General features: G+C 45.8%; 1 protein-coding gene across 1 annotated transcript in view; it reads left to right on the forward strand.

The window, feature by feature from the left end:
• Positions 1-26,434, forward strand: part of RABGAP1 (RAB GTPase activating protein 1) — an 831,375-nt gene that overhangs the window by 155,361 nt on the left and 649,580 nt on the right. The window contains exon 5 of the mRNA XM_053696166.1: positions 24,801-24,911. Coding sequence (XP_053552141.1) covers positions 24,801-24,911 — 111 coding nt within the window. The remainder of the gene's footprint in view (positions 1-24,800; positions 24,912-26,434) is intronic.

Raw genomic sequence — 26,434 nt, forward strand, 5'->3', positions numbered from 1 at the left:
CTGTGTCACCTCTTGTCATGTACTGACTCTTCTCTTCATGCTGTGTCACCTCTTGTCATGTACTGACTCCTCTCTTTATGCTGTGTCACCTCTTGTCATGTACTGACTCTTCTCTTTATGCTGTGTCACCTCTTGTCATGTACTGACTCCTCTCTTTATGCTGTGTCACATCTTGTCATGTACTGACTCCTCTCTTCATGCTGTGTCACCTCTTGTCATGTACTGACTCCTCTCTTTATGCTGTGTCACCTCTTGTCATGTACTGACTCTTCTCTTCATGCTGTGTCACCTCTTGTCATGTACTGACTCCTCTCTTTATGCTGTGTCACCTTTTGTCATGTACTGACTCTTCTCTTCATGCTGTGTCACCTCTTGTCATGTACTGACTCTTCTCTTCATGCTTGTGTCACCTCTTGTCATGTACTGACTCTTCTCTTCATGCTGTGTCACCTCTTGTCATGTACTGACTTCCTTCTCTTCATGCTGTGTCACATCTTGTCATGTACTGACTCCTCTCTTATGCTGTGTCACCTCTTGTCATGTACTGACTCCTTCTCTTTATGCTGGTTCACCTTTGTCATGTACTGACTCCTCTCTTCATGCTGTGTCACCTTTTGTCATTGTACTGACTCTTCTCTTCATGCTGTGTCACCTCTTGTCATGTACTGACTCTCTCTTCTATGCTGTGTCACCTCTTGTCATGTACTGACTCCTCTCTTCATGCTGTGTCACCTCTTGTCATGTAACTGACTCCTTCTCTTCATGCTGTGTCACCTCTTGTCATGTACTGACTCCTTCTCTTCATGCTGTGTCACCTCTTGTCATGTACTGACTCCTCTCTTCATGCTGTGTCACCTCTTGTCATGTACTGACTCTTCTCTTTATGCTGTGTCACCTCTTGTCATGTACTGACTCCTCTCTTTATGCTGTGTCACCTCTTGTCATGTACTGACTCTTCTCTTCATGCTGTGTCACCTCTTGTCATGTACTGACTCTTCTCTTTATGCTGTGTCACCTCTTGTCATGTACTGACTCCTCTCTTTATGCTGTGTCACATCTTGTCATGTACTGACTCTTCTCTTTATGCTGTGTCACCTCTTGTCATGTACTGACTCCTCTCTTTATGCTGTGTCACCTCTTGTCATGTACTGACTCCTCTCTTTATGCTGTGTCACATCTTGTCATGTACTGACTCTTCTCTTTATGCTGTGTCACCTCTTGTCATGTACTGACTCTTCTCTTCATGCTGTGTCACTGACTGTCATGTACTGACTCTTCTCTTCATGCTGTGTCACATCTTGTCATGTACTGACTCTTCTCTTTATGCTGTGTCACCTCTTGTCATGTACTGACTCCTCTCTTTATGCTGTGTCACCTCTTGTCATGTACTGACTCCTCTCTTTATGCTGTGTCACCTCTTGTCATGTACTGACTCTTCTCTTCATGCTGTGTCACATCTTGTCATGTACTGACTCTTCTCTTCATGCTGTGTCACCTTTTGTCATGTACTGACTCTTCTCTTTATGCTGTGTCACCTCTTGTCATGTACTGACTCCTCTCTCCATGCTGTGTCACCTCTTGTCATGTACTGACTCCTGTCTCCATGCTGTGTCACCTCTTGTCATGTACTGACTCTTCTCTTTATGCCTGTGTCACCTCCTTGTCATGTACTGACTCCTCTCTCTTTATGCTGTGTCACCTCTTGTCATGTACTGACTCTCTCTCTTCATGCTGTGTACATCTTGTCATGCTACTGACTCTTCTCTTCATGCTGTGTCACATCTTGTCATGTACTGACCTCCTCTCCTCTCTATGCTGTGTCACCTTTTGTCATGTACTGACTCCTTCTTCTATGCCTGTGTCACCTCTTGTCATGTACTGACTCTTCTCTTTATGCTGTGTCACCTCTTGTCATGTACTGACTCCTCTCTTCATGCTGTGTCACCTTTTGTCATGTACTGACTCCTCTCTTCATGCTGTGTCACCTTTTGTCATGTACTGACTCTTCTCTCCATGCTGTGTCACCTCTTGTCATGTACTGACTCCTCTCTTCATGCTGTGTCACCTCTTGTCATGTACTGACTCTTCTCTTAATGCTGTGTCACCTCTTGTCATGTACTGACTCTTCTCTCTTCATGCTGTGTCCACCTCTTGTCATGTACTGACTCCTCTCTTTCATGCTGTGTCACCTCTTGTCATGTACTGACTCCTCTCTTTATGCTGTGTCACATCTTGTCATGTACTGACTCCTCTCTTCATGCTGTGTCACCTCTTGTCATGTACTGACTCTTCTCTTTATGCTGTATCACCTCTTGTCATGTACTGACTCCTCTCTTTATGCTGTGTCACCTCTTGTCATGTACTGACTCTTCTCTTTATGCTGTGTCACCTCTTGTCATGTACTGACTCTTCTCTTTATGCTGTGTCACATCTTGTCATGTACTGACTCCTCTCTTCATGCTGTGTCACCTCTTGTCATGTACTGACTCTTCTCTTCATGCTGTGTCACCTCTTTGTCATGTAACTGACTCTTCTCTTATGCTGTATCACATCTTGTCATGTACTGACTCCTCTCTTTATGCTGTGTCACCTCTTGTCCATTGTACTGACTCTTCTCTTTATGCTGTGTCACCTCTTGTCATGTACTGACTCTTCTCTTTATGCTGTGTCACATCTTGTCATGTACTGACTCCTCTCTTCATGCTGTGTCACCTCTTGTCATGTACTGACTCTTCTCTTTATGCTGTGTCACATCTTGTCATGTACTGACTCCTCTCTTCATGCTGTGTCACCTCTTGTCATGTACTGACTCCTCTCTTTATGCTGTGTCACCTCTTGTCATGTACTGACTCCTCTCTTCATGCTGTGTCACCTCTTGTCATTGTACTGACTCCTCTCTTTATGCTGTGTCACCTCTTGTCATGTACTGACTCCTCTCTTTATGCTGTGTCACCTCTTGTCATGTACTGACTCTTCTCTTCATGCTGTGTCACCTCTTGTCATGTACTGACTCTTCTCTTCATGCTGTGTCACCTCTTGTCATGTACTGACTCCTCTCTTTATGCTGTGTCACATCTTGTCATGTACTGACTCTTCTCTTTATGCTGTGTCACATCTTGTCATGTACTGACTCTTCTCTTTATGCTGTGTCACCTCTTGTCATGTACTGACTCTTCTCTTTATGCTGTGTCACCTCTTGTCATGTACTGACCTCTTCTCTTATGCTGTGTCACATCTTGTCATGTACTGACTCTTCTCTTTATGCTGTGTCACATCTTGTCATGTACTGACTCTTCTCTTTATGCTGTGTCACCTCTTGTCATGTACTGACTCTTCTCTTTATGCTGTGTCACCTCTTGTCATGTACTGACTCTCTCTTTATGCTGTGTCACCTCTTGTCATGTACTGACTCCTCTCTTTATGCTGTGTCACCTCTTGTCATGTACTGACTCTTCTCTTCATGCTGTGTCACCTCTTGTCATGTACTGACTCCTTTCTTTATGCTGTGTCACATCTTGTCATGTACTGACTCTTCTCTTCATGCTGTGTCACCTCTTGTCATGTTCTGACTCCTCTCTTCATGCTGTGTCACCTCTTGTCATGTACTGACTCTTCTCTTCATGCTGTGTCACCTTTTGTCATGTACTGACTCCTTTCTTCATGCTGTGTCACCTCTTGTCATGTAATGACTCCTCTCTTCATGCTGTGTCACCTCTTGTCATGTACTGACTCCTCTCTTCATGCTGTGTCACATCTTGTCATGTACTGACTCCTGTCTCCATGCTGTGTCACCTCTTGTCATGTACTGACTCCTCTCTTTATGCTGTGTCACCTCTTGTCATGTACTGACTCCTCTCTTCACGCTGTGTCACCTCTTGTCATGTACTGACTCCTGTCTCCATGCTGTGTCACCTCTTGTCATGTACTGACTCTTCTCTTTATGCTGTGTCACCTCTTGTCATGTACTGACTCTTCTCTTTATGCTGTGTCACCTCTTGTCATGTACTGACTCCTCTCTTTATGCTGTGTCACCTCTTGTCATGTACTGACTCCTCTCTTTATGCTGTGTCACATCTTGTCATGTACTGACTCTTCTCTTCATGCTGTGTCACCTCTTGTCATGTACTGACTCTTCTCTTCATGCTGTGTCACCTCTTGTCATGTACTGACTCCTCTCTTTATGCTGTGTCACCTCTTGTCATGTACTGACTCTTCTCTTCATGCTGTGTCACATCTTGTCATGTACTGACTCTTCTCTTCATGCTGTGTCACCTCTTGTCATGTACTGACTCTTCTCTTTATGCTGTGTCACCTCTTGTCATGTACTGACTCCTCTCTTTATGCTGTGTCACCTCTTGTCATGTACTGACTCTTCTCTTCATGCTGTGTCACCTCTTGTCATGTACTGACTCCTCTCTTCATGCTGTGTCACCTCTTGTCATGTACTGACTCTTCTCTTCATGCTGTGTCACCTCTTGTCATGTACTGACTCTTCTCTTCATGCTGTGTCACCTCTTGTCATGTACTGACTCTTCTCTTCATGCTGTGTCACCTCTTGTCATGTACTGACTCTTCTCTTTATGCTGTGTCACATCTTGTCATGTACTGACTCCTGTCTCCATGCTGTGTCACCTCTTGTCATGTACTGACTCCTCTCTTTATGCTGTGTCACCTCTTGTCATGTACTGACTCCTGTCTCCATGCTGTGTCACCTCTTGTCATGTACTGACTCTTCTCTTTATGCTGTGTCACCTCTTGTCATGTACTGACTCTTCTCTTTATGCTGTGTCACCTCTTGTCATGTACTGACTCCTCTCTTTATGCTGTGTCACCTCTTGTCATGTACTGACTCCTCTCTTTATGCTGTGTCACCTCTTGTCATGTACTGACTCTTCTCTTCATGCTGTGTCACCTTTTGTCATATACTGACTCTTCTCTTCATGCTGTGTCACCTCTTGTCATGTACTGACTCTTCTCTTCCATGCTGTGTCACCTCTTGTCATGTACTGACTCCTCTCTTTATGCTGTGTCACCTCTTGTCATGTACTGACCTCTTCTCTTATGCTGTGTCACCTCTTGTCATGTACTGACTCTTCTCTTCATGCTGTGTCACCTCTTGTCATGTACTGACTCCTCTCTTCATGCTGTGTCACCTCTTGTCATGTACTGACTCCTCTCTTTATGCTGTGTCACCTTTTGTCATGTACTGACTCTTCTCTTTATGCTGTGTCACCTTTTGTCATGTACTGACTCCTCTCTTTATGCTGTGTCACCTTTTGTCATGTACTGACTCTTCTCTTTATACTGTGTCACCTCTTGTCATGTACTGACTCCTCTCTTCATGCTGTGTCACCTCTTGTCATGTACTGACTCCTCTCTTCATGCTGTGTCACCTCTTGTCATGTACTGACTCCTCTCTTCATGCTGTGTCACCTCTTGTCATGTACTGACTCTTCTCTTTATGCTGTGTCACCTGTTGTCATGTACTGACTCTTCTCTTTATGCTGCGTCACCTCTTGTCATGTACTGACTCCTCTCTTCATGCTGTGTCACCTCTTGTCATGTACTGACTCTTCTCTTTATGCTGCGTCACCTCTTGTCATGTACTGACTCTTCTCTTTATGCTGTGTCACCTCTTGTCATGTACTGACTCCTCTCTTTATGCTGTGTCACCTCATGTCATGTACTGACTCCTCTCTTTATGCTGTGTCACCCTCTTGTCATGTACTGACATCCTCTCTTTATGCTGTGTCACCTCTTGTCATGTACTGGACTCTTCTCTTTATGCTGTGTCAACCTCTTGTCATGTACTGACTCCTCTCTTTATGCTGTGTCACCTCTTGTCATGTACTGACTTCTTCTCTTTATGCTGTGTCACCTCTTGTCATGTACTGACTCCTTCTCTTTATGCTGTGTCACCTCTTTGTCATGTACTGACTCTTCTCTTTATGCTGTGTCACCTCTTGTCATGTACTGACTCCTCTCTTTATGCTGTGTCACCTCTTGTCATGTACTGACTCCTCTCTCATGCTGTGTCACCTCTTGTCATGTACTGACTCCTCTCTTCATGCTGTGTCACCTCTTGTCATGTACTGACTCCTCTCTTCATGCTGTGTCACCTCTTGTCATGTACTGACTCCTCTCTTTATGCTGTGTCACCTTTTGTCATGTACTGACTCTTCTCTTTATGCTGTGTCACCTTTTGTCATGTACTGACTCCTCTCTTTATGCTGTGTCACATCTTGTCATGTACTGACTCCTCTCTTCATGCTGTGTCACCTCTTGTCATGTACTGACTCTTCTCTTCTATACTGTGTCACCTCTTGTCATGTACTGGACTCCTTCTCTTCATGCTGTGTCACCTCTTGTCATGTACTGACTCCTCTCTTCATGCTGTGTCACCTCTTGTCATGTACTGACTCTTCTCTTCATGCTGTGTCACCTCTTGTCATGTACTGACTCTTCTCTTTATGCTGTGTCACCTCTTGTCATGTACTGACTCCTCTCTTTATGCTGTGTCACCTCTTGTCATGTACTGACTCTTCTCTTCATGCTGTGTCACTGACTGTCATGTACTGACTCTTCTCTTCATGCTGTGTCACATCTTGTCATGTACTGACTCTTCTCTTTATGCTGTGTCACCTCTTGTCATGTACTGACTCTTCTCTTTATGCTGTGTCACCTTTTGTCATGTACTGACTCCTCTCTTCATGCTCTGTCACCTCTTGTCATGTACTGACTCTTCTCTTTATGCTGTCACCTCTTGTCATGTACTGACTCTTCTCTTTATGCTGTGTCACCTCTTGTCATGTACTGACTCCTCTCTTTATGCTGTGTCACCTACCGTCATGTTCTGTCTGCTCTCTTATTGCTGTGTCAGCTACCGTCATGTTCTGTCTGCTCTCTTATTGCTGTGTCACTGAGTGTCATGTTCTGTCTGCTCTCTTATTGCTGTGTCACCTACCGTCATGTTCTGGTCTGCTCTCTTATTGCTGTGTCACCTACCGTCATGTTCTGTCTGCTCTCTTATTGCTGTGTCTACCTACCGTCATGTTCTGTCTGCTCTCTTAATGCTGTGTCACCTACCGTCATGAGTTTCTGTCTGCTCTCTTATTGCTGCTGTTCACCTTACCGTCATGTTCTGTCTGCTCTCTTATTGCTGTGTCAGCTACCGTCATGTTCTGTCTGCTATCTTATTGCTGTGTCACCTACCGTCATGTTCTGTCTGCTCTCTTATTGCTGTGTCAGCTACCGTCATGTTCTGTCTGCTCTCTTATATGCTGTGTCATGACTGTCATGTTCTGTCTGCTTCCTTATTGCTGGTGTCAGCTACCGTCATGTTCTGTCTGCTCCTCTTATTGCGGTGTCACTGACTGTCCATGTTCTGTCCTGCTCTCTTATTTGCTGTGTCACCTACCCCGTCATGTTCTAGTCTGTCTCTCGTATTGCTGTGTCAGCTACCGTCATGTTCTGTCTGCTCTCTTATTGCTGTGTCAGCTACCGTCATGTTCTGTCTGCTCTCTTATTGCTGTGTCACTTACCGTCATGTTCTGTCTGCTCTACTTATTGCTGTGTCACTGGCCGTCATGTTCTGTCCTGCTCTCTTATTGCTGTGTCACTGTCCTGTCATGTTCTGTCTTGCTCTCTTATTGCTGTGTCACTACCCGTCATGTTCTGTCTGCTTCTCTTATTGCTGTGTCAGCTACCGTCCATGTTCTGTCTGCTCTCTTATTGCTGTGTCAGCTACCGTCATGTTCTGTTCTGCTCTTCTTATTGCTGTGTCACTCGATCCGTCATGATCTGTCTGCTTCTTATTGCTGTGTCCCACCTACCGTAATGTTTCTGACTGCTCTCTATATTGCTGTGTCAGCTACCGTCATGTTCTGTCCTGCTCTCTTATTGCTGTGTCACCTACCGTCATGTTCTGTCTGCTCTCTTTATTGCTGTGTCACTGACCGTCATGTTCTGTCTGCTCTCTTATTGCTGTGTCCACCTACCGTCATGTTTCTGTCTGCTCTCTTATTGCTGTGTCACTGACCGTCATGTTCTGTCTGCTCTCTTATTGCTGTGTCACTGACCGTCATGTTCTGTCTGCTCTCTTATTGCTGTGTCACCTACCGTCATGTTCTGTCTGCTCTCTTATTGCTGTGTCACCTACCGTCATGTTCTGTCTGCTCTCTTATTGCTGTGTCCAGCTACCGTCATGTTCTCGTCTGCCACTCTTATTGCTGTGTCAGCTACCCGTCATGTTCTGTCTGCTCTCTTATTGCTGTGCTCAACCTACCGTCATGTTCTGTCTGCTCTCTTATTGCTGTGTCACCTACCGTCATGTTCTGTCTGCTCTCTTATTGCTGTGTCACTGAGTGTCATGTTCTGTCTGCTCTCTTATTGCTGTGTCACTGACTGTCATGTTCTGTCTGCTCTCTTATTGGCTGTGTCCCACTGACCGTCATCGTTCTGTCTGCTCTCTTATTGCTGTGTCACTGACCGTCATGTTCTGTCTTCTCTCTTATTGCTGTGTCACCTACCGTCATGTTCTGTCTGCTCTCTTATTGCTGTGTCACTGACCGTCATGTTCTGTCTTCTCTCTTATTGCTGTGTCACCTACTGTCATGTTCTGTCTGCTCTCTTATTGCTGTGTCACCTACCGTCATGTTCTGTCTGCTCTCTTATTGCTGTGTCACTGAGTGTCATGTTCTGTCTGCTCTCTTATTGCTGTGTCACTGACTGTCATGTTCTGTCTGCTCTCTTATTGCTGTGTCATCCTACGTCATGTTCTCTGTCTTGCTCTCTTATTGCTCGTGTCCACTGAGTGTCATGTTCTGTCTGCCTCTCTTATTGCTGTGTCCACTGACCTGTCAATGCTTCTGTCTGCTCCTCTTATTGCAGCTTGTCTACCTACCCGTCATGTCTTGTCTCGCTCTCTTATTGCTGTGTCACTGACTGTCATGTTCTGTCTGCTTTCTTATTGCTGTGTCAGCTACCGTAATGTTCTGACTGCTCTCTTATTGCTGTGTCACCTACCGTCATGTTCTGTCTGCTCTCTTATTGCTGTGTCAGCTACCGTCATGTTCTGTCTGCTCTCTTATTGCTGTGTCACTGACTGTCCATGTTCCTGTCTGCTCTCTTATTGCTGTTGTCAGCTACCGTCATGTTCTGTCTGCTCTCTTATAGCTGTGTCACTGACCGTCATGTTCTGTCTGCTCACTCTTATAGCTGTGTCAGCTACAGTCATGTTCTGTCTGCTATCTTATTGCTCGTGTCACTGACCCGTCCAGTTCTGTCTGCTCTCTTATTGCTGTGTCAGCTACCCGTCATGTTCTGTCTGCTCTCTTATTGCTGTGTCACCTACCGTCATGTTCTGTCTGCTCTCTTATTGCTGTGTCATGACCGTCATGTTCTGTTGCTCTCTTATTGCTGAGTCACCTACCGTCCATGTTCTGTCTGCTCTCTTATTTGCTGTGTCACGCTACCGTCAAGTTCTGTCTGCTCTCTTATTGCTGTGTCACCTACGTCATGTTCTGTCTGCTCTCCTTATTGCTGTGTCACTGACCGTCATGTTCTGTTGCTCTCTTATTGCTGTGTCAGCTACCGTCATGTTCTGTCTGCTCTCTTATTGCTGTGTCACCTACCGTACTGTTCTGTCTGCTCTCTTATTGCTGTGTCACTGGCCGTCATGTTCTGTCTGGCTCTCTTATTGCTGTGTCCACCTACCGTCATGTTCTGTTCTGCCTCTCCTTATTGCTGTGTCACTGACTGTCATGTTCTGTCTGCTCTCTTATTGCTGTGTCAGCTACCGTCATGTTCTGTCTGCTCTCTTATTGCTGTGTCACCTACCGTCATGTTCTGTCTGCTCTCTTATTGCTGTGTCACCTACCGTCATGTTCTGTCTGCTCTCTTATTGCTGTGTCACTGACTGTCATGTTCTGTCTGCACTCTTATTGCTGTGTCACCTACCGTCATGTTCTGTCTGCTCTCTTATTGCTGTGTCACCTACCGTCATGTTCTGTCTGCTCTCTTATTGCTGTGTCACTGACCGTCATGTTCTGTCTGCTCTCTTATTGCTGTGTCACCTACCGTCATGTCTGTCTGCTCTCTTTATTGCTGTGTCACCTACCGTCATGTTCTGTCTCTGCTCTCTTATTGCTGTGTCACCCTACCGTCATGTTCTGTCTACTCTCTTATTGCTGTGTCACTGACTGCTCCATGTTCTGTCTGCTCTCTTATTGCTGTGTCAGCTACCGCTCATGTTCTGTCTGCTCTCTTATTGCTGTGTCACTGACTGTCATGTTCTGTCTGCTCTCTTATTGCTGTGTCAGCTACCGTCATGTTCTGTCTGCTCTCTTATTGCTGTGTCACTGACTGTCATGTTCTGTCTGCTCTCTTATTGCTGTTTCACCTACCGTCATGTTCTGTCTGCTCTCTTATTGCTGTGTCACTGACTGTCATGTTCTGTCTGCTCTCTTATTGCTGTGTCACCTACCGTCATGTTCTGTCTGCTCTCTTATTGCTGTGTCACCTACCGTCATGTTCTGTCTGCTCTCTTATTGCTGTGTCACTGACCGTCATGTTCTGTCTGCTCTCTTATTGCTGTGTCACCTATCGTCATGTTCTGTCTGCTCTCTTATTGCTGTGTCACTGACTGTCATGTTCTGTCTGCTCTCTTATTGCTGTGTCACCTACCGTCATGTTCTGTCTGCTCTCTTATTGCTGTGTCACCTACCGTCATGTTCTGTCTGCTCTCTTATTGCTGTGTCACCTACCGTCATGTTCTGTCTGCTCTCTTATTGCTGTGTCACTGGCCGTCATGTTCTGTCTGCTCTCTTATTGCTGTGTCACTGGCCGTCATGTTCTGTCTGCTCTCTTATTGCTGTGTCAGCTACCGTCATGTTCTGTCTGCTCTCTTATTGCTGTGTCAGCTACCGTCATGTTCTGTCTGCTCTCTTATTGCTGTGTCAGCTACCGTCATGTTCTGTCTGCTCTCTTATTGCTGTGTCACCTACCGTCATGTTCTGTCTGCTCTCTTATTGCTGTGTCACTAACCATCATGTTCTGTCTGCTCTCTTATTGCTGTGTCACTGACTGTCATTTTCTGTCTGCTCTCTTATTGCTGTGTCACCTACCGTCATGTTCTGTCTGCTCTCTTATTGCTGTGTCACTGACCGTCATGTTCTGTCTGCTCTCATATTGCTGTGTCACCTACCGTCATGTTCTGTCTGCTCTCCTTATTGCCTGTGTCCACCTACCGTCATGTCTGTCTGCTCTCTTATTGCTGTGTCACTGACTGTCATGTCTGTCTGCACTCTTATTGCTGTGTCAGCTACCGTCATGTTCTGTCTGCTCTCTTATTGCTGTGTCACCTACCGTCATGTTCTGTCTGCTCTCTTATTGCTGTGTCACCTACCGTCATGTTCTGTCTGCTCTCTTATTGCTGTGTCACTGACTGTCATGTTCTGTCTGCACTCTTATTGCTGTGTCAGCTACCGTCATGTTCTGTCTGCTCTCTTATTGCTGTGCTAGCTACCGTCATGTTCTGTCTGCTCTCTTATTGCTGTGTCACTGACCGTCATGTTCTGTCTGCTCTCTTATTGCTGTGTCACTGACTGTCATGTTCTGTCTGCTTTCTTATTGTCTGTGTCCACTCGAACTGTCATGTTCTGTCTGCTACCTCTTATTGCTGTGTCAGCTACCGTCATGGTTCTGTCTGCTTCTTATTGCTGTGTCAGCTACCGTCATGTTCTGTCTGCTCTCTTATTGCTGTGTCAGCTACCGTCATGTTCTGTCTGCTCTCTTATTGCTGTGTCAGCTACCGTCATGTTCTGTCTGCTCTCTTATTGCTGTGTCACTGACTGTCATGTTCTGTCTGCTCTCTTATTGCTGTGTCACCTGACCGTCATGTTCTGTCTGCTCTCTTATTGCTGTGCTCCTGACTGTCATGTTCCTGTCTGCTCTCTTATTGCTGTGTCAGCTACCGTCATGTTCTGTCTGCTCTCTTATTGCTGTGTCATCCTACCGTCATGTTCTGTCTGCTCTTCTTATTGCTGTGTCACTGGAGCCGTCATGTTCTGTCTGCTCTCTTATTGCTGTGTCACCTATCGTCATTTTGTCTGTCTGCACTCTTATTGCTTGTGTCACACTGACCGTCCAGGTTCATGTCTGCTCTCTTATTGCTAGTGTCCACACTGATGTCATGTTCTGTCTTGCTCTCTTATTGCTGTGTCAACTGACTGTCATGTTCTGTCTGCTCTCTTATTTGCTGTGTCACTGACTGTACACTGTTCTGTCTGGCTCTCTTATTGCTGTGTCACTGACCGTCCATGTGTCTGTCTGCTCATCCTTATTGCTGTGTCACCTACCGTCATTGTGCTGTCGGCTCTCTTATTGCTGAGTCACCTACCGTCATGTTCTGTCTTGCACTTTTATTGCAGTGTCACTGACTGTCATGTTCTGTCTGCTCTCTTATTGCTGTGTCACCTACCGTCCTGTTCTGTCCTGCTCTCTTATTGCTGTGTCAGCTACCGTCATGTTCTGTCTGCTCTCTTATTGCTGTGTCACTAGACCGTCATGTTCTGTCCTGCTCTCTTATTGCTGTGTCACCTGACGTCATGTTCTGTCTGCTCTCTTATTGCTGTGTCACCTACCGTCCATGTTCTGTCTGCTCTCTTTTGCTGTGTCAGCTACCGTCATGTTCTGTCTGCTCTCTTATTGCTGTGTCAGCTACCGTCATGTTCTGTCTGCTCTCTTATTGCTGTGTCACCTGACCTGTCATGTTCTGTCTGCTCTCTTATTGCTGTGTCAGTCCTACCGTCAATGTTCTGTTCCTGCTCTCTTATTGCTGTGTCACTGAGTGTCATTTCTGTCTGCTCTCTTATTGCTGTGTCACTGACCGTCATGTTCTGTCTTGCTCTCTTTATTGCTGTGTTCAGCTTACCGTCATGTTCTGTCTGCTCTCTTATTGCTGTGTCACCTCCCGTCATGTTCTGTCTTCTCTCTTATTTGCTGTGTGTCACCTGGACCTCATGTTCTGTCTGCTCTCTTATTGCTGTGTCACTACCGTTCATGTTCTGTCTTGCTCTCTTATTGCTGTGTCACCTACCTGTCATGTTCTGTCTGCTCTCTTATTGCTGTTTCACCTACCGTCATGTTCTGTCTGCTCTCTTATTGCTGTGTCCCACTGACGTCATGTTCTGTCTGCTCTCTTATTGCTGTGTCACCTACGTCAAGTTCTGTCTGCTCTCTTATTGCTGTGTCACCTACAGTCATGTTCTGTCTGCTCTCTTATTGCTGTGTCACTGACCGTCATGTTTCTGTCTGCTATCTTATTGCTGTGTCACCTTACCGTCATGTTCTGTCTGCTCTCTATTGTGTGTCACCTACCGTCATGTTCTGTCCTGCTCCTCTTATTGCTGTGTCACTGACCGTCATGTTCTGTCTGCTCTCTTATTGCTGTGTCACCCTACCGTCATGTTCTGTCTGCTCTCTTATTGCTGTGTAGCCTACCGTCATGTCTCTGTCTGCCTCTCTTATTGCTGTGTCACCTACCGTCATGTTCTGTCTGCTCTCTTATTGCCTGTGTCACCTACCGTCATGTTCTGTCTGCTCTCCTATTTGCTGTGTCCAGCTACCGTCTTGTTCTGTCTGCTCTCTTATTGCTGTCGTCACTACCGTCATGTTCTGTCTGCCTCTCTATTGCCTGTCGTCACTACCGTCATGTTCTGTCTGCTCTCTTATTGCTGTGTCACCTAACCGTCATGTTCTGTCTGCTCTCTTAATGCTGTGTCATCTACCGTCATGTTCTGTCTGCTCTCTTATTGCTGTGTCAGCTACCGTCATGTTCTGTCTGCTCTCTTATTGCTGTGTCCTACCGTCATGTCTGTCTGCTCTCTTATTGCTGTGTCACTGACCGTCATGTTCTGTCTGCTCTCTTATTGCTGTTCAGCTACCGTCATGTTCTGTCCTCTCTTATTGCTGTGTCACCTACCGTCATGTTCTGTCTGCTCTCTTATTGCTGTGTCACTGCCGTCATGTCGTCTGCTCTCTTATTGCTGTGTCACCTACCGTCATGTTCTGTCTGCTCTCTTATTGCTGTGTCACTGACTGTCATGTTCTGTCTGCTCTCTTATTGCTGTGTCAGCTACCGTCATGTTCTGTCTGCTCTCTTATTGCTGTGTCACCTACCGTCATGTTCTGTCTGCTCTCTTATTGCTGTGTCACCTACCGTCATGTTCTGTCTGCTCTCTTATTGCTGTGTCACTGACTGTCATTTCTGTCTGCACTCTTATTGCTGTGTCACCTACCGTCATGTTCTGTCTGCTCTCTTATTGCTGTGTCACCTACCGTCATGTTCTGTCTGCTCTCTTATTGCTGTGTCACTGACGTCATGTTCTGTCTGCTCTCTTATTGCTGTGTCACCTACCGTCATGTTCTGTCTGCTCTCTTATTGCTGTGTCACCTACCGTCATGTTCTGTCTGCTCTCTTATTGCTGTGTCACTGACCGTCATGTTCTGTCTGCTCTCTTATTGCTGTGTCACTGACTGTCATGTTCTGTCTGCTCTCTTATTGCTGTGTCACCTACCGTCATGTTCTGTCTGCTCTCTTATTGCTGTGTCACTGACTGTCATGTTCTGTCTGCTCTCTTATTGCTGTGTCAGCTACCGTCATGTTCTGTCTGCTCTCTTATTGCTGTGTCACTGACTGTCATGTTCTGTCTGCTCTCTTATTGCTGTTTCACCTACCGTCATGTTCTGTCTGCTCTCTTATTGCTGTGTCACTGACTGTCATGTTCTGTCTGCTCTCTTATTGCTGTGTCACCTACCGTCATGTTCTGTCTGCTCTCTTATTGCTGTGTCAGCCTACCGTCATGTTCTGTCTGCTCCTCTTATTGCTCTGTGTCACTGACCGTCATGTTCTGTCTGCTCTCTTTATTGCTGTGTCACCTAGGTCCATGTTCTGTCTGCTCTCTTATTGCTGTGTCACTGACTGTCATGTTCTGTCCTGCTCTCTTATTGCTGTGTCACCTACCGTCATGTTCTGTCTGCTCTCTTATTGCTGTGTCAGCCTACCGTCATGTTCTGTCTGCCTCTCTTATTGCTGTGTCACCTACCGTCATGTTCTGTCTGCTCTCTTATTGCTGTGTCACCTGCCGTCATGTTCTGTCTGCTCTCTTATTGCTGTGTCACTGCCGTCATGTTCTGTCTGCTCTCTTATTGCTGTGTCACAGCTACCGTCATGTTCTGTCTGCTCTCTTATTTGCTGTGTCAACTACCGTCATGTTCTGTCTGCTCTCTTATTGCTGTGTCAGCTAACCGTCTTGTTCTGTCTTCTCTCTTATTGCTGTGTCACCTACCGTCATGTTCTGTCTGCTCTCATATTGCTGTGTCAGCTACCAGTCATGTTCTGTCTGCTCTCTTATTGCTGTGTCACCTGACCTGTCATGTTCTGTCTGCTCTCTTATTGCTGTGTCACTACCGTCATGTTCTGTCTGCTCTCTTATTGCTGTGTCACATACCGTCATGTTCTGTCTGCTCTCTTATTGCTGTGTCACCTACCGTCATGTTCTGTCTGCTCTCTTATTGCTGTGTCACCTACCGTCATGTTCTGTCTGCTCTCTTATTGCTGTGTCACTGACTGTCATGTTCTGTCTGCTCTCTTATTGCTGTGTCACCTACCGTCATGTTCTGTCTGCTCTCTTATTGCTGTGTCACCTACCGTCATGTTCTGTCTGCTCTCTTATTGCTGTGTCAGCTACCGTCATGTTCTGTCTGCTCTCTTATTGCTGTGTCACTGACTGTCATGTTCTGTCTGCTCTCTTATTGCTGTGTCAGCTACCGTCATGTTCTGTCTGCTCTCTTATTGCTGTGTCACCTACCGTCATGTTCTGTCTGCTCTCTTATTGCTGTGTCACCTACCGTCATGTTCTGTCTGCTCTCTTATTGCTGTGTCACCTCTTGTCATGTACTGACTCCTCTCTTCATGCTGTGTCACCTGACGTCATGTTCTGTCTGCTCTCTTATTGCTGTGTCAGCTACGTCATGTTCTGTCTGCCCTCTCTTATTGCTGTGTCAGCTACCGTCATGTTCTGTCTGCTCTCTTATTGCTGTGTCAGCTACCGTCATGTTCTGTCTGCCTCTCTTATTGCTGTGTCATGAGTCGTCATGTTCTGTCTGCTCTCTTATTGCTGTGTCACCTACAGTCATGTTCTGTCTGCATCTCTATTGCTGTGTCACCTACCGTCATGTTCTGTCTGCTCTCTTATTGCTGTGTCACCTACCGTCATGTTCTGTTGCTCTCTTATTGCTGTGTCAGCTCGACGTCATGTTCTGTCTGCTCTCTTATTGCTGTGTCACCTACCCGTCATGTTCTGTCCTGCCTCTCTTATTGCTGTGTCACTGACCGTCATGTTCTGTCTGCTCTCTTATTGCTGTGTCACCTACCGTCATGTTCTGTCTGCTCTCTTATTGCTGTGTCACTGATCGTCATGTTCTGTCTGCTCTCTTATTGCTGTGTCACCTACCGTCATGTTCTGTCTGCTCTCTTATTGCTGTGTCACCTACCGTCATGTTCTGTCTGCTCTCTTATTGCTGTGTCACCTACCGTCATGTTCTGTCTGCTCTCTTATTGCTGTGTCACTGACCGTCATGTTCTGTCTGCTCTCTTATTGCTGTGTCACCTACCGTCATGTTCTGTCTGCTCTCTTATTGCTGTGTCACTGACCGTCATGTTCTGTCTGCTCTCTTATTGCTGTGTCACTGACCGTCATGTTCTGTCTGCTCTCTTATTGCTGTGTCAGCTACCGTCATGTTCTGTCTGCTCTCTTATTGCTGTGTCAGCCTGACCGTCATGTTCTGTCTGCTCTCTTATTGCTGTGTCAGCTTACCGTCATGTTCTGTCTGCTCTCTTATTGCTGTGTCACTGAACCGTCATGTTCTGTCTGCTCTCTTATTGACTGTGTCAGCGCTACCGTCATGTTTCTGTATGCTTCTCTTATTTGCTGTGTCAGCTGACCGTCAATGTTCTAGTTGCTCTCTTATTGCTTGTGTCAGGCCTACCGTCATTGTTCTCGTCTGCTCTCTTATTGCTGTGTCACTGGACCTGTCAGTTCAGTGCATGCTCTCTTAATGCTGAGTCAGCTACCCGTCATGTTCTGTCCTGCTTCTCTTTATCTTGCTGTGATCAAGCCTACCGTCATGTTCTGTCTGCTCTCTCTTATGCTGTGTCATGACCTGTCATGTTCTGTCTGCTCTCTTATTTGCTTCGTGTTCACCTACCGTCATGTGTCTGTCTGCTCTCTTAATGCTGTGTCAGCCTTTACCGTCATGTTCTGGTATGCTCTCTTCTTTGCTGTGTCAGCTACCGGTCATGTTCTGTACTGCTCTCTTATTGCTGTGTCACCTACCGTCATGTTCTGTCTGCTCTCTTATTGCTGTGTCAGCTACCCGTCATGTTTCTGTCTGCTCTCTTATTGCTGTGTCACTGCTGTTATGTTCTGTCTGCTCTCTTATTGCTGTGTCACCTACCGTCATGTTCTGTCTGCTCTCTTATTGCCTGTGTCACCTACCGTCATGTTCTGTCTGCTCTCTTATTGCCTGTGTCAGCTACCGTCATGTTCTGTCTGCTTATCTTATTGCTGTGTCACCTACCGTCATTTTCCTGATCTGCTCTGCTCTTATTGCTGTGTCACCTACCGTCCATGTTCTGTCTGCTCTCTTATTGCTGTGTCACCCTACCGTATGTTCTGTCTGCTCTCTTATTGCTGTGTCCACCTACCGTCATGTTCTGTCTGCTCTCTTATTTGCTGTGTCACTGACCGTCATGTTCTGTCTGCTCTCTTATAGCTGCTGCTCACCTGACCGTCATGTTCTGTCTGCTCTCTTATTGCTGTGTCAGCTACCGTCTCATGTTCTGTCTGCTCTCTTATTGCTGTGTCAGCTACCGTCATGTTCTGTCTGCTCTCTTATTGCTGTGTACCTACCGTCATGTTCTCGTCTGCTCTCTATTGCTGTGTCACCTGACCGTCATGTTCTGTCTGCTCTCTTATTGCTGTGTCAGCCTACCGTCATGTTCTGTCTGCTCTCTTATTGCTGTGTCCAGCTACCGTCATGTTCTGTCTGCTCTCTTATTGCTGTGTCAGCCTACCGTCATGTTTCTGTCTGCTCTCTTATTGCTGTGTCACCTACCGTCATGTTCTGTCTGCTCTCTTATTGCTGTGTCAGCTACCGTCATGTTCTGTCTGCTCTCTTATTGCTGTGTCACTGACTGTCATGTTCTGTCTGCTCTCTTATTGCTGTGTCACTGACCGTCATGTTCTGTCTGCTCTCTTATTGCTGTGTCACCTACCGTCATGTTCCTGTCTGCTCTCTTATTGCTGTGTCAGCTACCGTCATGTTCTGTCTGCTCTCTTATTGCTGTGTCACTACCGGTCATGTTCTGTCTGCTCTCTTATTGCGTGTGTCACCTACCGTCATGTTCTGTCTGCTCTCTTATTGGCTGTGTCACCTACCGTCATGTTCTGTCTCTCTCTTATTGCTGTGTCACTGACCGTCATGTTCTGTCTGCTCTCTTATTGCTGTGTCACCTACCGTCATGTTCTGTCTGCTCTCTTATTGCTGTGTCACCTACCGTCATGTTATGTCTGCCTCTCTTATTGCCTGTGTCAGCTGACCGTCATGTCTGTCTGCTCTCTTATTGCTGTGGTCAGCTACCGTCATGTTCTGTCTGCTCTCTTATTGCTGTGGTCACCTACCGTCAATGTTTCTGTCCTGCTCTCTTATTGCTGTGTCACCTACCGTCATGTCTGTCTAGCTCTCTTATTGCTGTGTCACTTGACTGTCATGTCTGGTCTGCTCTGCTTATTGCTGTGTCAGCTGACCAGTCATGTTCTGCTGTCTGCCTCATCTTATTGCTGTGTCACTGACCATGTTCTGTCTGCTCTCTTATTGCTTGCACTGACCGTCATGTTCTGGTCTGCTCTCTTATTTGCTGTGTCAGCCTACCGCATGTTCTGTCTGCTCTCTTTATTGGCTGTGTCACTGACTCGTCATGTTCTGGTCTTCTCTCTTATTGGCTGTGTCAGCCCTACCTGTCGATGTTCTGTCTGCTCTCTTATTGCTGTGTCACCTACCGTCATGGTTCTGTCTGCTCTCCTTATTGCTGTGTCACTGACTGTCATGTTCTGTCTGCTCTCTTATTGCTGTGTCACCTACTGTCATGTTCTGTCTGCTCTCTTATTGCTGTGTCACCTACCGTCATGTTCTGTCTGCTCTCTTATTGCTGTGTCACTGACTGTCATGTTCTGTCTGCTCTCTTATTGCTGTGTCAGCTACCGTCATGTTCTGTCTGCTCTCTTATTGCTGTGTCACTGACCGTCATGTTCTGTCTGCTCTCTTATTGCTGTGTCACTGACCGGTCATGTTCTGTCTGCACTACCGTAATGTCTGACTGCCTTGCCTGTCACCTACCGTCATGTTCTGTCTGCTCTCTTATTGCTGTGTCAGCTACCGTCATGTTCTGTCTGCTCTCTTATTGCTGTGTCACTGACTGTCATGTTCTGTCTGCTCTCTTATTGCTGTGTCAGCTACAGTCATGTTCTGTCTGCTCTCTTATTGCTGTGTCACTGACCGTCATGTTCTGTCTGCTCTCTTATTGCTGTGTCACCTACCGTCATGTTCTGTCTGCTCTCTTATTGCTGTGTCACTGACCGTCATGTTCTGTCTGCTCTCTTATTGCTGTGTCACCTACCGTCATGTTCTGTCTGCTCTCTTATTGCTGTGTCACCTACCGTCATGTTCTGTCTGCTCTCTTATTGCTGTGTCACTGACCGTCATGTTCTGTCTGCTCTCTTATTGCTGTGTCACCTACCGTCATGTTCTGTCTGCTCTCTTATTGCTGTGTCACCTACCGTCATGTTCTGTCTGCTCTCTTATTGCTGTGTCACCTACCGTCATGTTCTGTCTGCTCTCTTATTGCTGTGTCACCTACCGTCATGTTCTGTCTGCTCTCTTATTGCTGTGTCAGCTACCGTCATGTTCTGTCTGCTCTCTTATTGCTGTGTCACCTACCGTCATGTTCTGTCTGCTCTCTTATTGCTGTGTCACTGACCGTCATGTTCTGTCTGCTCTCTTATTGCTGTGTCACCTACCGTCATGTTCTGTCTGCTCTCTTATTGCTGTGTCAGCTACCGTCATGTTCTGTCTGCTCTCTTATTGCTGTGTCAGCTACCGTCATGTTCTGTCTGCTCTCTTATTGCTGTGTCACTGACTGTCATGTTCTGTCTGCTCTCTTATTGCTGTGTCACCTACCGTCATGTTCTGTCTGCTCTCTTATTGCTGTGTCACTGACTGTCATGTTCTGTCCTGCTCTCTTATTGCTGTGTCCAGCTACTGTCATGTTCTGTCTGCTCTCTTATTGCTGTGTCACCTACCGTCATGTTCTGTCTGCTCTCTTATTGCTGTGTCACCTACCGTCATGTTCTGTCTGCTCTCTTATTGCTGTGTCACTGACCTGTCATGTTCTGGTCTGCACTCTTATTGCTGTGTCAGCTGACGTCATGTTCTGTCTGCTCTCTTATTGCTGTGTCAGTCTACCGTCATGTTCTGTCTGCTCTCTTATTGCTGTGTCACTGACCGTCATGTTCTGTCTGCTCTCTTATTGCTGTGTCACGCTACCGTCTGTTTCTTCTTGCCAGTGTCACCTACCGTCATGTTCTGTCTGCTCTCTTATTGCTGTGTCACCTACCGTCATGTTCTGTCTGCTCTCTTATTGCTGTGTCACCTACCGTCATGTTCTGTCTGCTCTCTTATTGCTGTGTCACTGACTGTCATGTTCTGTCTGCTCTCTTATTGCTGTGTCAGCTACCGTCATGTTCTGTCTGCTCTCTTATTGCTGTGTCACCTCTTGTCATGTTCTGTCTGCTCTCTTATTGCTGTGTCAGCTACCGTCATGTTCTGTCTGCTCTCTTATTGCTGTGTCACTGACTGTCATGTTCTGTCTGCTCTCTTATTGCTGTGTCACCTACCGTCATGTTCTGTCTGCTCTCTTATTGCTGTGTCACTGACTGTCATGTTCTGTCTGCTCTCTTATTGCTGTGTCACCTACCGTAATGTTCTGTCTGCTCTCTTATTGCTGTGTCACCTACCGTCATGTTCTGTCTGCTCTCTTATTGCTGTTTCACCTACCGTCATGTTCTGTCTGCTCTCTTATTGCTGTGTCACTAACCATCATGTTCTGTCTGCTCTCTTATTGCTGTGTCACTGACTGTCATGTTCTGTCTGCTCTCTTATTGCTGTGTCACTGACTGTCATGTTCTGTCTGCTCTCTTATTGCTGTGTCACCTACCGTCATGTTCTGTCTGCTCTCTTATTGCTGTGTCAGCTACCGTCATGTTCTGTCTGCTCTCTTATTGCTGTGTCACTAACCATCATGTTCTGTCTGCTCTCTTATTGCTGTGTCACTGACTGTCATGTTCTGTCTGCTCTCTTATTGCTGTGTCACTGACTGTCATGTTCTGTCTGCTCTCTTATTGCTGTGTCACTGACCGTCATGTTCTGTCTGCTCTCTTATTGCTGTGTCACTGACTGTCATGTTCTGTCTGCTCTCTTATTGCTGTGTCACTGACTGTCATGTTCTGTCTGCTCTCTTATTGCTGTGTCACCTACCGTCATGTTCTGTCTGCTCTCTTATTGCTGTGTCACTGACCGTCATGTTCTGTCTGCTCTCTTATTGCTGTGTCACCTACCGTCATGTTCTGTCTGCTCTCTTATTGCTGTGTCACTGATCGTCATGTTCTGTCTGCTCTCTTATTGCTGTGTCAGCTACCGTCATGTTCTGTCTGCTCTCTTATTGCTGTGTCACTGATCGTCATGTTCTGTCTGCTCTCTTATTGCTGTGTCAGCTACCGTCATGTTCTGTCTGCTCTCTTCTTGCTGTGTCACCTACCGTCATGTTCTGTCTGCTCTCTTATTGCTGTGTCACCTACCGTCATGTTCTGTCTGCTCTCTTATTGCTGTGTCACCTACCGTCATGTTCTGTCTGCTCTCTTATTGCTGTGTCACCTACCGTCATGTTCTGTCTGCTCTCTTATTGCTGTGTCACTGAGTGTCATGTTCTGTCTGCTCTCTTATTGCTGTGTCACCTACCGTCATGTTCTGTCTGCTCTCTTATTGCTGTGTCATCTACCGTCATGTTCTGTCTGCTCTCTTATTGCTGTGTCACCTACCGTCATGTTCTGTCTGCTCTCTTATTGCTGTGTCACCTACCGTTATGTTCTGTCTGCTCTCTTATTGCTGTGTCACTGGCCGTCATGTTCTGTCTGCTCTCTTATTGCTGTGTCAGCTACCGTCATGTTCTGTCTGCTCTCTTATTGCTGTGTCACCTACCGTCATGTTCTGTCTGCTCTCTTATTGCTGTGTCACCTACCGTCATGTTCTGTCTGCTCTCTTATTGCTGTGTCACCTACCGTCATGTTCTGTCTGCTCTCTTATTGCTGTGTCACCTACCGTCATGTTCTGTCTGCTCTCTTATTGCTGTGTCACCTACCGTCATGTTCTGTCTGCTCTCTTATTGCTGTGTCACTGAGTGTCATGTTCTGTCTGCTCTCTTATTGCTGTGTCACCTACCGTCATGTTCTGTCTGCTCTCTTATTGCTGTGTCACCTACCGTCATGTTCTGTCTGCTCTCTTATTGCTGTGTCAGTGACCGTCATGTTCTGTCTGCTCTCTTATTGCTGTGTCACTGGCCGTCATGTTCTGTCTGCTCTCTTATTGCTGTGTCACTGATCGTCATGTTCTGTCTGCTCTCTTATTGCTGTGTCAGCTACCGTCATGTTCTGTCTACTCTCTTATTGCTGTGTCACTGACTGTCATGTTCTGTCTGCTCTCTTATTGCTGTGTCACTGAGTGTCATGTTCTGTCTGCTCTCTTATTGCTGTGTCACCTACCGTCATGTTCTGTCTGCTCTCTTATTGCTGTGTCAGTGACCGTCATGTTCTGTCTGCTCTCTTATTGCTGTGTCACTGGCCGTCATGTTCTGTCTGCTCTCTTATTGCTGTGTCACTGATCGTCATGTTCTGTTTGCTCTCTTATTGCTGTGTCAGCTACCGTCATGTTCTGTCTGCTCTCTTATTGCTGTGTCACCTACCGTCATGTTCTGTCTGCTCTCTTATTGCTGTGTCAGCTACCGTCATGTTCTGTCTACTCTCTTATTGCTGTCACCTACCGTCATGTTCTGTCTGCTCTCTTATTGCTGTGTCACTGACTGTCATGTTCTGTCTGCACTCTTATTGCTGTGTCACCTACCGTCATGTTCTGTCTGCTCTCTTATTGCTGTGTCACCTACCGTCATGTTCTGTCTGCTCTCTTATTGCTGTGTCACTGACCGTCATGTTCTGTCTTCTCTCTTATTGCTGTGTCACTGGCCGTCATGTTCTGTCTGCTCTCTTATTGCTGTGTCAGCTACCGTCATGTTCTGTCTGCTCTCTTATTGCTGTGTCACTGACCGTCATGTTCTGTCTTCTCTCTTATTGCTGTGTCACTGGCCGTCATGTTCTGTCTTCTCTCTTATTGCTGTGTCACTGGCCGTCATGTTCTGTCTGCTCTCTTATTGCTGTGTCAGCTACCGTCATGTTCTGTCTGCTCTCTTATTGCTGTGTCAGCTACCGTCATGTTCTGTCTGCTCTCTTATTGCTGTGTCACTGACTGTCATGTTCTGTCTGCACTCTTATTGCTGTGTCACCTACCGTCATGTTCTGTCTGCTTTCTTATTGCTGTGTCACCTACCGTAATGTTCTGGCTGCTCTCTTATTGCTGTGTCAGCTACCGTCATGTTCTGTCTGCTCTCTTATTGCTGTGTCACTGGCCGTCATGTTCTGTGTGCTCTCTTATTGCTGTGTCAGTGACCGTCATGTTCTGTCTGCTCTCTTATTGCTGTGTCACTGGCCGTCATGTTATGTCTGCTCTCTTATTGCTGTGTCACTGGCCGTCATGTTCTGTCTGCTCTCTTATTGCTGTGTCACTGGCCGTCCTGTTCTGTCTGCTCTCTTATTGCTGTGTCACTGGCCGTCATGTTCTGTCTGCTCTCTTATTGCTGTGTCAGCTACCGTCATGTTCTGTCTGCTTTCTTATTGCTGTGTCAGCTACCGTCATGTTCTGTCTGCTTTCTTATTGCTGTGTCAGCTACCGTCATGTTCTGTCTGCTCTCTTATTGCTGTGTCAGCTACCGTCATGTTCTGTCTGCTCTCTTATTGCTGTGTCACCTACCGTCATGTTCTGTCTGCTCTCTTATTGCTGTGTCACCTACCGTCATGTTCTGTCTGCTCTCTTATTGCTGTGTCACTGACCGTCATGTTCTGTCTGCTCTCTTATTGCTGTGTCACCTACCGTCATGTTCTGTCTGCTCTCTTATTGCTGTGTCACTGACTGTCATGTTCTGTCTGCTCTCTTATTGCTGTGTCACTAACCATCATGTTCTGTCTTCTCTCTTATTGCTGTGTCACTGGCCATCATGTTCTGTCTGCTCTCTTATTGCTGTGTCACTGACCGTCATGTTCTGTCTGCTCTCTTATTGTTGTGTCACTGACCGTCATGTTCTGTCTGCTCTCTTATTGCTGTGTCAGCTACCGTCATGTTTTGTCTGCTCTCTTATTGCTGTGTCACCTACTGTCATGTCCTGGCTGCTTTTTTATAACTGTCACTTCTCATGTTCTGTCACCTTTCCTAACACTATTTCTCCTCGATTTTTTTCCCCACATTCGGACTGTGTCTGTCACTCTGTGACCCTGCTTCTCACCTATGCTTTTCTCTCTTAGTGCGGTTCCTAAAGACAAGGATAAACAGTGCTTCAGACTGCGTCACGGTGCCGACAAGAAGATTGTCATATATGTCCAGCAGACATCTAACAAGGAGTTGGCAATAGAAAGGTAATCTTACTTCAATTAGAATCAAGTTGTTAAGCAACATCTGAAGGAAGTAATTCATATTTATTCTTTTCATCTATAACTTAAAGATCATGTGCAAACACAGTCTGAAGAAACGTTATTCATCTTTCATGTAATTGGCAAGAGTCCATAAGCTAGTGACGTATGGGGTATACAATCCTACCAGGAGGGGCAAAGATTCCCTAACCTCAAAATGCCTATAAATACACCTCTCACCACACCCACAATTCAGTTTTACAAACTTTGCCTCCTATGGAGTTGGTGAAGTAAGTTTGTGCTTGATTTTCTTCTGTGATATGCGCTTCTCAGCATTTTGAAGCCCAATTCCTCTCGGAGTACAGTGTTTGTCAGAGGGATGCAAAGAGAGTATCACCAATTGAATTTTATGATTTTCCTCACGGGAAATGTTTTCATAGGTTCTCTTTTATCGGTCGTAGAGATTCATCTCTTACCTCTCTTTTCAGATCGACAATATACTCTCATATTCCATTACCTCTACTGATAACTGTTTTAGTACTGGTTTGGCTATCTGCTATATGTCGATGGGTGTCTTTTGGTAAGTATGTTTTCATTACTTAAGACACTCTCAGCTATGGTTTGGCACTTTATGTATTAATGTAAAGTTCTAAATATATGTATTGTACTTATATTTAGCCATGATTCAGGTTTTTGTATATTTCCTTTTGCAGACTATTAGTTTCAAAATTGGGAAAAACATATTTAGGAAATTATTTTTTCTTACCTATTGTATAGTCGTTTCTTCAAAATTGACTGTTTTCATTAATTTTTGCAGGCAAAATTTAGGCTTGCGAGGCCGCAAAATGCTCATATTTATTGCGTCATTCTTGGCGCAAGATTTTTTTGCCCCGAATGTACGTTCAGTGACACAAATTTGCCATTTCCGGCGTCTTAGTTGACGCCAGGCTTCCTTGCACAAGGTTGCTTCTGCCATGATGCGAGTTGCGTTATTTCCGGATGCTAGCACCAAAACATTTAGTTTTGCATTGTGTGTCCTACTTTTCGCCAAATAATTTTATTTTTAAACCCCACTTCCTATATGCCTCTTGTCTTTTTTCTATGCTCAGAGGGCTATGCTGGTTGCATTTTTTTCCCATTCCTGAAACTGCCATATAAGGAAATTGATAATTTTGCTTTATGTCTTGTTTTTTTTCATACTTTTGCAAGATGTCTCAATCTGATCCTGTCTCAGAAACCACTGTTGGATCCCTGCTGCCTGAAAACAGTTCTTCCAAAGATAAGTGTATCTGTTGTAAGTTAGCCGAGATTATATCTCCAGCTGTAGTATGTAATAGTTGTCATGATAAGCTTTTACATGCAGAGAATGTATCCATCAGTACTAGTACAATGCCTGTTGTTCTTTCAGCATCTAATGTACATGATATCCCTGTGAATATAAAAGATTTTATTGCTGATGCGATTCAGAAGGCTTTGTCTGCCATTCCGCCTTCTAATAAACATAAAAGGTCTTTTAAAACTTCTCATAA

This window comes from Bombina bombina, chromosome 12 (assembly GCF_027579735.1).
Source record: "Bombina bombina isolate aBomBom1 chromosome 12, aBomBom1.pri, whole genome shotgun sequence".
In the NCBI taxonomy this organism is placed as follows: Eukaryota; Metazoa; Chordata; class Amphibia; order Anura; family Bombinatoridae; genus Bombina; species Bombina bombina.